Genomic DNA, 14,575 nt, shown 5'->3' with positions numbered 1-14,575 from the left:
GCGCTGGCAGTCCCAGGCAGTCCGCGGCGCCGGCAGCAGTGAGCCGAGTAGATTGCAGCCTGGGCCACAGAGGGAAAGAAAGAAAGAAAGAAAGAGAGAGAGAGAGAGAGGGAGGGAGGGAAGGAAATTCTAGTGTTTTGATCTAAAACCAGTTTAATGCTGAATTGAGTTCCTATGATGGGTTAGGCAGATAAACATACAGTGAAGCACCATTTATGTCTTAGAGGGCCTGTTGTTTTGATTTATTAAGTTTAATACACAGTACTTGGCCCTTGTTACACATTTCCAATATGATTAGAAAGTCTTTTTTTTTGTTTTTTGAGACGCAGGCTTGCTGTCGCCCAAGCTGGTGTGCAGTGGCACAATCTTGGCTCACTGCGACTTCCGCCTCCGGAATTCAAGTGATTCTCTCCACCTCAGCCTTCTGAGTAGCTGGGATTACAAGTGTGTGCCACCATGCCTGTCCGACTAATTTTTGTATTTTTAATAGAGACGGGGTTTCACCATGTCGGCCTTAGAGGGCCTGTTGTTTTGATTTATTAAGTTTAATACACAGTACTTGGCCCTTGTTACGCATTTCCAACGTGATTAGAAAGTCCTTTTTTTTTTTTTTTTTTTGAGACGCAGTCTCGCTGTGTCGCCCAGGCTGGAGTGCAGTGGCACGATGTCGGCTCACTGCAAGCTCCGCCTCCTGGGTTCACACCATTCTCCTGCCTTAGCCTCCCAAGTAGCTGGGACTACAGGTGCCCACCACCATGCCTGGCTAACTTTTTGTGTTTTTAGTAGAGACGGGGTTTCACCATGTTAGCCAGGATGGTCTTGATCTCCTGACCTCGTGATCTGCCCGCCTTGGCCTCCCAAAGTGCTGGGATTACAGGTGTGAGCCACCGCCCCCGGCCTCTTCTTACCTTATAAAATAAAACAGTGCACAGTAACCTTTTAATCAAAACACAGCATCATAGATGGAGACACAAAGCCCGACGTTGTTATTCCTGTTTTTTTTATCAGCTGATACAAGTATTCTAGTGATGCTACTGTGCTGCTTAGCTACCCTGAACACATTACTTTCTCACTGTATTAATGGTATGTCATATTTTTACTGTTAAGTACTTATGTGTGAATAAGTGTAAGAAAATGTTTGCCTATCAGTAGCATATAAATTCAGAGGCAGGAATGATGGTAATGCCAAACAACCACAGATACTCCGCATGGGTGGCTGAGATAATGACACTTTTGCTTTCTTAGGGTTCACTGTACACAAACTTTGTGTAACGTAGAAAATAAATATTTTGTAAAATTACCTTCAGGCTATGTGTATAAAAGGTGTATATAATACATAAATGAGTTTGGTGTTTTCAACTTGGGTCCCATCCCCAAGATAACTTATTATGTATATGCAAATATTCCAAAATATGAAAAATTCTGAATCACTTCTGATCCCAAGCATTTCAGATAAGGCATACTTAACCTGTAACTCAAGATGTATTTTACCCGTTTACCTGATCTAGATGCTATATTTTTTTTAGGTATATATTAGCTTTATATGTACAGGTGTCAGTGACTATAAGACCTGGCTTTAAATTTAACCTTTTCCTTAAGATTGGATGGGCCACATATATTCTGTTGTATGTGTATATAAGGTAACACAAGTCCTTTTGTCTCCCCCAGTTCCTTTTGCATATGAGAAAACACAAGCCATTTTGTGCCTCTTGCATCTTAAGCCATAGTCTATTTTACTGTGTGGTTTCCCATCTGGTTACTTTTGGGAGTACCAGATGGTCTCATAAAAACAGTGGGTTTTCTTGAAACTTTTTGATTGATATTGAACTTGTTTATCATCTTTTAGCTGTGCGGTCAGAGAAGAAATGCCTTAGGAAGCCAAGCAAGTGGCTTTTGGAATATACAGAAGAATATGATCAGACATTTACCCTAAGAAAAAACAAGAGAAGGTACAGGAGCAGGTGCACAAGGTGTGTTGCAAAATTTCGGCAAACTTTCACTGGTCCTTAGGAAACTGCAATTTTATCTTCAGTGTCGTACTTTAGCTTCATGAAACAATAATTTCCTTAACTGGGATCTTGTTTTTTATTCTCAGCTTGTATTACAGTACTTAGGATTTAGTGGTTATTCAGGAAATATATAAATGAGTCTACATATTATATTTCTTTATGTATATATTTTTCCCTCTTTGCCTTCAAAGAGTATTTAATGACTTAGGAATATTGTTATGATTTCATCTTAAGTAAAAATATAGGATATAAAGTGAAATATGTATAGTCTGATCCTAATTTCAAAAATAAATACATCTTATTTGTCTTATTTTTTAATTTAGTTTTTTTAAAATGAAGTATTTTAAAGTAGAGACATTTTGACATTCTACCCCTGCATAGGTTAATATGTAGTTAAAAAATGGAAGTTTCCTTTATAATCAATTTAACAGGTTTACATCTTATATAAGACCTGTTTATCTGACATCAACTGTCTTTCAAATTTCACCAGTTGTCCCCTAACCTTTACCTTTGGATTATTCATACCAGGACTCAATCTAGGACTCCTCACTGTAACTGGTTGTTATGGTTCTCAAATCACTTTGCATTCAGAACAATCCCTTTTTTCAGGATCAGGATCATGTCTATAAGAGAGTGACATGTAAAGTTATCTACTTCTCTATATTTGTATAATTGCTTCCTCATAGGTGTCACTTAGATTGTTTTCTCTATCTCCTGTTCTCTGTGAAGTGGAAGATAGAACCTATCAGTTTGATAGATTGAAGTTGAATGTTTTTAGCTAGACTATATCAGAGATGATAATGTGTAATATATTGCATATTGAGAGTTAAAAAAAGGAATATTTTATTCCCATCAGCCATTCCCTGACGGTTTGTTTTTTTCTTTTTTAAAATTGAGACAGGGTCTTGCCCAAGCTGGAGTGCAGAGATGCATGAACACAGTTCACTGCGGCCTTGACCTCCTGGGTTTAAGCAATCCTTCTGTCTCAGCCTCCTGAGTAGTTGGGACCACAGGTGCACACTACCACACCTGGCTAACTTTTAACAACAAGTTTTTTGTAGAGGCTATGTCCCATTATGCTGCCCTGGCTGGTCTTGAATTCCTGGGCTCCAGTGATCTTTCTGCCTCAGCCTCCCAGAGTGTTGGGATTACAGGTGTGAGCCACCACACCCAGCTTCCCTGATGGTTTTTTGAAAACCCCAGTTGAAGATCTTTACCTATATGAATAGTTTTATTAGAGGTTACAAAATGAAGACTTTCAGATTTTATCATTTTCTCTATTTTTATTAACTGATAGTCTTTTTCATTAACTGGACTCTTATTGTCCTGAAATACTTGAAAGGCAGAATAAGTGTTTCTTTCTTTCCCATTAATTACCAACTGTAACATTAAGGAGTTCATTAGTAGTTGTTTTAATTGGAGACGTTAGAGCAGTCTTTCTCCCCTGCCTTTGAATTATTGTTGTGGACTTATCAATATTATAGCTTCAGTGTATCTCAGTCAACTTCATTTTTTTTTTATTTAATGTTGGATATATATATATAAAACATTTTATTATTTTATTTTTTATTTTTTTTTTTTGGAGTGAGAGTCTTGCTCTGTCACCCAGGCTGGAGTGCGGTGGCATGATCTCGGCTCACTGCAAGCTCCGTCTTCCGGGTTCACACCATCCTTCTGCATCAGCCTCCCGAGTAGTTGGGACTACAGGTGCCCACCAGCATGCCTGGCTAATCTTTTGCATTTTTAGTAGAGATGGGGTTTCACCGTGTTAGCCAGGATGGTCTCGATCTCCTGACCTCGTGATCCACCCGCCTCGGCCTCCCAAAGTGCTCGGATTATAGGCGTGAGCCACAGCGCCAGGCCTATTTTATCCATTTTTAAGTGTACACTTCAGTGGCATGAAGCACAGTTACATTGTTGTGCAGCCATCTCCACCATCCATCTCAATAATTTTTTTCATTTTTCCGAACTAAAAGTCAATACCCATTAACCAATAACTCCCTTTTCTGCTCAGCCCCTGGCAATTGCCTTCTATTTTCTGTCTTAAGAAATTTCTTATTCTAGATACCTCATATACTTGAAATCATATGATATTTGTTCTTTGTGTTTAAGTAGTTTTCCTTAGCATACATAATGTCTTCAAGGTTCATCCACTTTTTGTAGCCTTTGTCAGAATTTCATTCCTTTTAAGGTGAATTATTCTTTCTGACACTTAAATTACAACAATTTTGGCCTGTGGACTCTATTTTTATTTTTTGTTCTTAGGTACGTTCCCGCTGTGAAGAGGAAAGCCTTCTAGCCTGAGGTCGATCCAGTGCTCAGAACAAGCAGGTGGACGAGAATTCTTTGATTTCAACCAAGGAAGAGCCTCCAATTCTTGAAAGGGAGGCTCCGTAGACCAGGCGCGGTGGCTCACGCCTGTAATCCCAGCACTTTGGGAGGCCAAGGCGGGCGGATTGTGAGGTCAGGAGATTGAGACCATCCTGGCTAACACGGTGAAACCCCATCTCTACTAAAAATATAAAAAATTAGCCGGGTGTGGTGGCGGGTGCCTGTAGTCCCAGCTACTAGGGAGGCTGAGGCAGGAGAATGACGTGAACCCAGGAGACAGAGCTTGCAATTAGCCGAGATCCTGGGACTGCACTCCAGCCTGGGCAACAAAGTGAGACTCTGTCTCAAAAAAAAAAAAAAAGAAAGGAGGTTCCATGGCTCAGTCAGAACTTAGAGGTGGACATGCTGAGTTGCTGCAGCTGACCTTGTCTGTACCTGTGGCTCTGGAAGTCTCTCCACGGCCTGCCCTTGAGTCTGAGGAATTGCTAGTTAAAATGACAGGTAAGGTGGGGTTGGGGTCTCAGTATTTGAGCAGATATGATTAGAGGAAGCAGGAGATTTTAGTATGTTTTGATGTAAAGCCAACATTGTATCTGTATACAATTAACTACCCCCTTTGTCCTGGGAAATACTTACCATGATGGCTAATTATAGTTACTAACTACGAACTGTGGCACACTATCAAGAAGATGTATTTTTGATAACTATGCTCCTTGCTCCAGTGTTGCTCTTCATGATTGTTGATCAGCCACTGTGTAAGTTAACAACCAGGATAACGGCTTCAAGAGAGGCACTGCACATTAGTGGAATAAGCACTGTGCTTCAAGTGCTGGCTCCACCAGTCCTGTGTTACTTGGGAAGTTGTTTAATCTCTGAACTTGTTTCCTCATCTATAAAATGGAGATCATAATGTATTAATGTATAATGTTATATACCTGACAACATAGTAATTACCAGTTCATTAGAAGTTAATTACCAGTTACTTCTCACTTGATCATTCTTTATATATCACCTGGGGAGAGTTGGATCTAAACATATTGTCTCTAATTCACCTTGTAACTATTGAGTATTGTAGTCAGTCAAAGAATGGGAAGAATCCTCTTTTCTGTACCCCTTTAAATTTTGAATGTAACTTTTTTACATTATCAACAGGAGCTTTTGATGTTATTCCTTAAAGAAATGATTCCAATTGTGCTTAAACTAGTTGGGTATAGTAAAAAAGATTTTTGAAAGAATAGTTAAAGATAGTTACTATTTCAGTACCTATTATGTGCCAAACTCAATTTATTAAGTCAGCTCTTTTATATAATTCTTGAGTGATCCTATGAATTATCTTTTATCTATTGAATTTTATTTACTTAGGGGCAGAGCAGAAAGTGTAATTTTGGTCCATTTATGACCATTATCCAATCTCTATTTCACTCCTCTTCTCCTTATTTTGTCCTCACCAACAATCAGTTGTCATAAAGATAGTTCTGTCCTTTTGATTTCTCCCTCAGTTTTTTTGTGATTTAAAGTCAACACGCACACATCCCTCACATTAGTTTGTGCTTGCATTGAGAACTATTTACTTCTTTTGTTTACTAATATTTTATAATCAAATTACCATCCTGCCTCTTGCCATGAGATGATGGAGAAAACATCAAAAACATTGAGATTCATTTTGTGTGGTATACAGATTTTTTAAAAATTAATTTGTGCCCAGTTTCTAAATCATTTAATGTAAAGATACATGCATTTCAGGAGTTTATGAAAGTAAACATCAAAGAAAACCAACTAAGAAACTTCTTGAATCCAATGATGTAGACCCTGGATTTATTATGCCCAAGAAGGGGGACCTTGGCCTTTCTAAAAAGGTATGTTATTTTTGTAAGTTCTAAAAGAAACTCAGGAAATGAGGAATTTTAAAAATGACATTTTGAGTAGTAGTTATAACATTGATGTACATACATATAGAAATTAGTGTGTGTGTCAGCAGGCCTACATGATCTGAGATTTCCTACATGAAAGGCTGTTTTGCAGTTGTGTGACCATGTATGTGTATAAACTGGTTTCAGGTTTCCTTTCCAAGTGAAAAAAATGTTTAAATGCTTTGAAGATTAAGTTTGTGTTTCTTATAATTTCTTTTCTGGGTTCAAATCCTCTTACCTGTTTTCTACTAAATCACTATCTCAAACATCACTAGTCTACTCTATCCTATTGCCGTGTCATCGTAGCCCTTTTGTTTTGTTTTTTTGAGACAGGGTCTGATTCTGTCACCCAGGCTGGAGTGCAGTGGCATAATTTTGGCTCACTGTAATCTCTGCCTCTCAGGCTCCCCAGATAATTTTTTGTATTTTTTTGGTAGAGACGGGGTATCAGTTTTTTTATGTGATTAATACTTGTTGGTTTTATTCAAGAAATCTAGTGTGATGGCTCAAGCCTGTAATCCTAGGACTTAGGGAACCTGAGGCGGTAGGATTCCTTAAGCTCAGGAGTTTGAGACCAGCCTGGGCAATAAAGGAGACCTTGTCTCTACAAAACAAAAAACAATGCCAAAAAGCTCCAGAAAACGGCTGTGGTGTGGCGTGTCTGGTCCCAGCTACTCAGAAGGCTGAAGTGGTAGGATGTCTTGAGCCCCGGAGGTCAAGTCTGCAGTGAGCTATGATTGTGCTATTGCACTCCACCCTGGGTGACAGAGCAAGACCCTGTCTCAATCAATCAATCAATCAATGAAATCTTTGTCTACCCCATGGACACAAAGATGTTCTTCCTGTTGTTTTCTTTTAGGAACTTTTTGGTTCTGGTTTCACATGTAGATCTTTGTTCCATCTTGAATTTTTGAGACGGAGTTTTGTTCTTCCCCATATTGATGTCCAGTTGTTTTTACCACCATTTACCAAAAAATCCTTGATATTGGCTGGGCGCGGTGACTCACACCTGCAATCCCAGCAGTTTGGGAGGCCGAGGCGGGCAGATCACTTGAGGTCAGGAGTTGGAGACCAGCCTGGCCAACATGGTGAAACTCCATCTCTACTAATAATACAAAAAAAAAAAAAAAATAGCTGGGCGTTGTGGTGCCTGCCTGTAATCCCAGCTACTTGGGAGGCTGAGACAGGAGAATTGCTGGAACCTGGGAGGCAGAGGTTGTAGTGAGCTGAGGTCATGCCACCGCACTCCAGCCTAGGTGACAGAGCGAGACTCTCTCTCTCTCAAAAAAAAAAAAAATTCTCTGATGTTTATCCTCACTGTCTCTCAGATTCCTAATCTCTGTTAAGTATTAATTATACTTAGTAACTCTTTGTCACTGTTGACGTTTTACTTTTGGGGAGAGGGGATTGCCATTAAATTTGGGATCAGAGCAAGAGAAAATCAGAATTATTGGTTATGGCTAGCACCAAACTCTGGAGAAAAGTGCCCTCTTGTCTGTTTGGGAGTCTGTCCTGCCATCTGACCTGGCCTACTTCATTGTTGAAGTCCTGGTTACTCTGAGGTATATTTTGTCATAAGGCTAAAGCCATGATTCAGTTCCATTTTAGTTTACCAGGCACAACACCACCCTGTCTGCAGGTGGATTAATCAGTAACAGAATGAGAGATGATCTGTTCTGGTAGTGGTTTAAGGGTACTCCAGCTGAATGTATATCCACAATAGACTATATATACACAGTAAATTATTGGCATCTTAGTCACATCCTCTAAGAAGTTCTTTGGTCTTTTTCATTCTAAACAGTTTGATTTTTGTTCATATGGTATGATTCTTGTGTGTGTGCGTGGGTGTGTGTCTGTGCTGTTAATTTTTATTTTAATTTATAAAATTGATCAGAACAGAAATGAGAATATTTCCTGCATTATTCTCTGACTGTAGTTTGGGAAGCATTGTGATTATTTTGTTCCACAGCTTTTGGGTAACTGTTGAGCAATGAACTAATTTTTTTTTTTTTTTTGAGACAGAATCTCGCTCTTTTGCCCAAGCTGGAGTGCAGTGGTGCTATCTTGGCTCACTGCAAGCTCCGCCTCCCAGGTTCACGCCATTTTCCTGCCTCAGCCTCCCGAGTAGCTGGGTCTACAGGCGCCCGCCACGGCGCCCGGCTAATTTTTTGTATTTTTTTAGTAGAGACGGGGTTTCACTGTGTTAGTCAGCATGGTCTCGGTCTCCTGACCTCGTGATCCGCCCGCCTCGGCCTCCCAAAGTGCTGGGATTACAGGCGTGAGCCACCGCGCCTGGCCACTAATTTGTTATCTAAATAAAATGATTGATATTAAAAAAAATATGGAAATGTATTTTGTAGATTTGTCTAGGAGTCTCGTTTTGTTGAATTGGATACCTAACATTTGCCCATTCATTTTACTTCACGTGGTTAGACTTCTGATATATAATGAACATGAGCAGAATTGTAGTCTTATGATTTATTAACATGATAAAATGAGCATTCAGAAATTCACAGCTGTATTTTATCTCGTTTTAGTCCCAAACATTAGGAACTCTACAGCAAGAATGGCCTTTATTTTTTATTTATTTGAAATGGAGTTTTGCTCTTGTTGCCCAGGCTGGAGTGCAATGGCACCATCTTGGCTCACCACAATGTCCGCCTCCCAGGTTCAAGCGATTCTCCTACCCCAGCCCCCTGAGTAGCTGGGATTACAGGGATGTGCCACCATGCCCGGCTAATTTTTTGTATTTTTAGTAGAGATGGAGTTTCTCCATGGTAGTCAGGCTGGTCTCGAACTCCTGACCTCAGGTGATCCACCCGCCTCGCCCTCCCAAAATGCTGGGATTACAGTTGTGAGCCACCATGCCTGGACAGAATGGCCTTTATTGTACTGACTTTTTGTGACCACTAAATGTTGTTTTACAGTTATGATGAAGAATATTATCATTCTTGTAGGAAAAGACATTTGCTTGGGATGGAACTAATTCATACAAGTATTAGTAGTGGGTGAATAAAATGTTTGGCCGTTGATTAGACTCCTGATGTTGAGTATTTGTTTTGAGTTTTAATGTTGCTTTAATTTGGATTAATCTGAAGTCATTTTAAGTTGGAATGCCATTCAGTATTTCAGAACTGTTTGATGTACAGTTCACCAAGTAAATAGGTCTGTGTCAAATCTAATAGCTGTGAATACAATTGTAGGAAGATGGATGCTGTTTCTTTTTTTTTTTTGAGACTTGCTCTGTCTCCCAGGCTGGAGCACAGTGGTGTGATCTTGGCTCAACGCAACCTCTGCCTCCCAGGTTCAGACAATTCTGCCTCAGCCTCCTGAGTAGCTGGGGTTACAGGCGTGCACCACCGCACCTAGCTAATTTTTGTATTTTTAGTAGAAACGGGGTTTCACCATGTTGGCCATGGTTGGCCAAGCTGGATTCAAACTCCTGACCTCAGATGATCTGGCCCCCTTGGCCTCCCAAGTGCTGAGATGACAGGCATGAGCCACTGCTCCTGGCCGGGAAGATGGATTTTAAGTACAGGGTGGAGTGCAATAACATTGAGCCTGTGGGTCTCTGGGTACATACCCCTTTTCTTTCTCCACTTCAGTCACAGAAAGCATTGTGTATTCACAGAAAGCATTGTGTATCTAGTCTGTATAGTCTATGTGTTGGAAATCTCTGGCCAGTCTTTATTGTGGTGTTCACAGGTCTGTTGGAGTTTTGTTTTTTGTTGTTGTTGTTGTTTTGTTTTGTTTTTGTTTTTGTTTTTTTGAGATGGAGTCTCTCTCGTTGCCCAGGCTGGAGTGCAATTGTGTGATCTTGGCTCACTGCAACCTCCTCCTCCTGGGTTCAGCAATTCTCCTGCCTCAGTCTCCCGAGTAGCTGGGATTACAGGCATGTGCCACCATGCCTGGTTAATTTTGTATTTTTAGTAGTGACGGGGTTTCTCCATGTTGGTCTGGCTGGTCTTGAACTCCCAAACTCAGGTGATCCACCCGCCTCAGCCTCCCAAAGTGCTAGGATTACAGATGTGAGCCACTGTGCCCGGTCTGTTGGAGCATTTTAAAATCTGATTCCTTTTCCCCCTGAAGTTTCTGTTCAACCCTTTACTGTGGTCATGTTGATTTTTTTAATTGCTGAAACAAGTCAAAAGTGTATATCCATGGCAGCTGACAATTCAGACTTTGGCATATAAGGTAAAGGGTTTATTTTTTTCATTCCTCTGTAAATGGTGTTGTTTTCACTTATTTGTAGTGCTTATGAAGCTGGTCACCTGGAGAATGGAATAACTGAATCTTGTGCCACATCTTATTCAAAAGATTTTGGTGGAGATGAGTATTTTTGAGATTTAAAAAATGTAATACAGTAGTAAGTTTGAAACGCTTTGTCCGTTAACCACAAAAATTGTTTCATGTGTAAGCCACACCAGTGAGGTACAAGTTTTAAAACTGGTTTGCCCAAAATCTGCTTCCTGAAACAGATAAAATATTCATAAGTTGAACATCTACTCTACCAGGACTTTTAGTAAGAATGCTACCTGTAATCTCTCTAAAGCATTACAGAGAGTTAGGTTATTATCTATAGTATTCCTGTTTTATAGAAGAAATGTGAAGATGAACAAGGTAGCAAGGTCAGGGAACTAAATCCACACCTGACCAATTTCATGGTCATACTCCTGTCTTCTTATCCACCCTAAGTTTTCTCCATGCCACTTCTTTCTTCCACTCTTCATTTGTCTGCCAATGCCATTTATTGATTAGTGTCATTTTTGAAATATTATTCCAAATTTGAGCACACTGCAGCAGACGTGGTCTGTTAGCAAAGAGTATCATGGGAAGATTATATTTCATGTGACCTATGATTATTCTAACAAGTAAATCTAGCAATATGTTAGCTTATTTAGCCATGTGGCAATTGTAATCCCATAGGCTGGTCAATTTGCTTGTAAGATTTAAAGATAGGCTGCTTTCAAAATAATATCAGGCCGATCATGGTGGCCCACAACTGCAATGCCAGTGCATTGGGAGGCTGAGATAAGAGGATCACTTGAGGCCAGGTGTTCCATCCAGACCAGGCTTGGTACTTAGTGAGACCTTGTCTCTATCTACAATTTAAAAAACATTAGCTAGGCATGGTGGTATATGTCTGTAGTCACAGCTATTTGTTAAGCTGATGTGGGAGGATCCCTTGAGCCTGAGAGGTTGAGGCTACAGTGAGCTGTTGCTCACACCAGGCACTGTAGCCTGGGCAACAGTGAGAGACCATGTCTCTTAAAATAATAGTAGTACTAATAATAATAACATCAGCTCTTTTGCTGTATTTTTATATTTCATTTTTAAAATAAAACCTAAAACATGAACCTTATCCATTATAAATTTTGCATAAGTGTTCCAGCTTATGAGAATTTCGAACCTTTCTGTTGTGCTCATATTAACTCGTCTTATAGTGTTAGGCTGTGAGCAGTTTTGATGGCAGAGCTTCTCCAACTCAATGAGGCAGTCCAAAAAAGAGCTCACTGAGGCAGTCTTCAAAACTCCAGCTTTCATATTGTTAACTAGCATAAATATCCTAGAATGTTTTATGAAATACCTCTTAGATTCCTCTTTGTGTTTCTATAACACAGTTGAAATGTGTTTAATGGAAAGTGCGGGAAGGACTAGAAGAATTTCTTTTTTTTTTTGGTTTGAGACAGAGTCTGGCTCTGTTGACCAGGCTGGAGTACAGTGGCGCGATCTCAGCTCACTGCAGCCTCCGCCTCCTGGGTTCGAGCGATTCTCCTGCCTCAGCCTCCCGAGTGCCTGGGATTGCAGACGTGAGTCATAATGCACGGCTAATTTGTGTGTGTGTGTGTGTGTGTGTGTGTGTAGAGACGGGGTTTCTCCATGTTGGCCGGCAGGCCTGGAACTCCCGACCTTGGGTGATCCGCCCGACCAGGCCTCCCTCACCCCTAAGATTGCAGGCATGAGCCGCCGTGCCAGGCCCAATTGATTAATCAGAAAGGAATAAATCGGCCTGGCGTGGTGGCTCACACTTGTAGTTCCCAGGACCTTTGACGGCCGAACGCGGTGGATCACTGGAGCCTAGGAGTTCCAGACTGGCCTGGGCAACATGGTGAAAGCGGTCTCTCTTTCTCTTTTTTTTTTCTTAGGGCGGAATTTCACTATTGTTGCCCAGGCTGGAATGCAGTGGTGCGGTCTCGGCCTGCCGTGGCCTCCACCTCCCGGGTTTGGGTGGTTCTCCTTCCTCAGCCTCCCAAGTGGCTGGGATTGCAGGTGTGAGCCGTAATGCCCTGCCAATTTGTGTGTGTGTGTGTGTGTGTAGAGAGGGGATTTCTCCATGTTAGTCTGGCTAGCCTTGGGCTCCCGACCTTGAGTGATCTGCCTGCCTAGGCCTCCCAGGGTGCTGGGATTGCAGGCGTCAGCCACAGCACCCGGCCCAATTTGGTAATCAGAATGGAATGCATTGGCCTGGCGTGGTGGCTCACGCTTGTAGTCTCAGGACCTTGGATGGCCGAGTGTGGGCGATCCCTTGAGCCTAGGAGTTCCAGACTGGCCTGGGCAACATGGTGAAACCAGTCTCTCTCTCTCTCTCTAGACGGGGTTTCTCCATGTTGGTCCAGCAGGCCTGGAACTCCCGACCTTGGGTGATCCGCCCGACCAGGCCTCCCTCACCCCTTAGATTGCAGGCATGAGCCACCGTGCCAGGCCCAATTGATTAATCAGAAAGGAATAAATCGGCCTGGCGTGGTGGCTCACACTTGTAGTCCCAGGACCTTTGACGGCCGAACGCGGTGGTTCACTGGAGCCTAGGAGTTCCAGACTGGCCTGGGCAACATGGTGAAAGCGGTCTCTCTATCTCTTTTTTTTTTTTCTTAGGGCGGAATTTCACTATTGTTGCCCAGGCTGGAATGCAGTGGTGCGGTCTCGGCCTGCCGTGGCCTCCACCTCCCGGGTTTGTGTGGTTCTCCTTCCTCAGCCTCCCAAGTGGCTGGGATTGCAGGTGTGAGCCGTAATGCCCTGCCAATTTGTGTGTGTGTGTGTGTGTGTGTGTGTGTGTAGAGAGGGGATTTCTCCATGTTAGTTTGGCTAGCCTTGAGCTCCCGACCTTGGGTGATCTGCCTGCCTAGGCCTCCTGGGGTGCTGGGATTGCAGGCGTGAGCCACAGCACCCGGCCCAATTTGGTAATCAGAATGCAATACATTGGCCTGTTGTGGTGGCTCATGCTTGTAGTCTCAGGACCTTGGACGGCCGAGTGCGGGCGATCCCTTGAGCCTAGGAGTTCCAGACTGGCCTGGGCAACGTGGTGAAACTGGTCTCTCTCTCTCTCTTTTTTTTTTTAGGACCGAATTTTGATCTTGTTGCGCAGGGTGCAATGGAGTGGGCAAGTCTCGGCCCGCCGTGACCTCTGCCTCCCTAGTTTGATTGTTTTTCCTGCCTAAGCCTACTGAGTGGCTGGGATTGCAGATGTGAGCCATAATGGCTGGCTAATTTTTTTTTTTTTGCGGGGGTAGAGACAGGGTTTCTCCGTGTTGGTCCAGCTGGCCTGGAGCTCCCGACCTCCGGTGATCTGCCCGCCTAGGCCTCCGGGGTGCTGGGTGTGCAGGCATGAGCCACTGCTCCCGGCCCACTTTATTAATCAGAAAGTAATAGATCAGCCTGGCGTGGTGGCTCATGCTTGTGATCCCAAGACTTTGGACAGCCAAGCGCGGTGGATCACTGCACAGGCCAGGTAAAGCCACGTGTTCAGGTTTCATGATGCTAGTCATGTAGAAACCATATTTGCATAATAAAAGATGTGGGTGTGAGGGCCAGTTTCTTCATGGTCTATGTAAATGGCACACCTGGTGAAACCAATATCCTGGGCTTTATGTAAATCAGTCACCTCCTCCTCAAGCCTGTCTACAAAATCAATCATATCCTGCCCCAAACCCAGAAACCCTTGTGGGCAATCCACTTTCTCTGTATGAGAAAGCTCTCTCTCTCTCTCGCTCTCTCTCTTTCTCTCCTTTTTTGTCTGTTAAAGTTTCCACTCCTTAACCCGCTCATGTGTGTGAGTCCGTGTCGTTAATCCTCTGGGCGCCAGACAATGAACCCTGAGTATTTACCCCAGATACCGAAGCTGCTTCAGGATGGGCACCTGCTCCAGAGCTAAGAGCTGAAAAACTACCTGTTGGGTATTATGTTCACTGTTTGGGTCACAGGGTAAATAGAAGCCGAAACCTCAGCATCATGCAATATACCCTGGTCACAAACCTGCACATGTATACCCTGAAACAAACAAACAAATTGTGGCTGATCATTTTCTGATAATAAAATTCATATTCTTAC

The 14,575-nt window shown here is 42.4% G+C and overlaps 1 protein-coding gene across 5 annotated transcripts; it reads left to right on the top strand.

Moving 5' to 3' along the window:
- Nucleotides 1–1,850: 1,850 nt before the first annotated feature.
- LOC116464561 (histone-lysine N-methyltransferase, H3 lysine-36 specific-like) lies at nt 1,851–14,536 on the top strand. 5 transcript variants are annotated; one of them, XR_009212243.1, is made up of 7 exons: nt 1,851–1,970; nt 4,275–4,841; nt 6,084–6,196; nt 10,503–12,060; nt 12,397–12,520; nt 13,124–13,247; nt 14,271–14,536. XR_009212243.1 is itself a non-coding variant. In XM_058435114.1 (7 exons), exons 2-7 carry the CDS (start codon nt 4,715–4,717, stop codon nt 14,299–14,301), a joined length of 639 nt encoding a protein of 212 aa, XP_058291097.1. In that variant the 5' UTR covers nt 1,851–1,970; nt 4,275–4,714; the 3' UTR covers nt 14,302–14,536. The 5 variants fall into 5 exon arrangements, 4 of the variants coding, with proteins under 4 accessions (XP_058291097.1, XP_058291098.1, XP_058291099.1 ...); XM_058435114.1 differs by having other exon boundaries at nt 11,941–12,060; XM_058435115.1 differs by having other exon boundaries at nt 11,941–12,060; nt 13,588–14,536.
- Nucleotides 14,537–14,575: the final 39 nt, after the last annotated feature.

Source organism: Hylobates moloch, unplaced genomic scaffold, assembly GCF_009828535.3.
Source record: "Hylobates moloch isolate HMO894 unplaced genomic scaffold, HMol_V3 SCAFFOLD_997, whole genome shotgun sequence".
Lineage (NCBI taxonomy): Eukaryota > Metazoa > Chordata > Mammalia > Primates > Hylobatidae > Hylobates > Hylobates moloch.
This window is presented reverse-complemented; position numbering and strand designations above follow the sequence as displayed.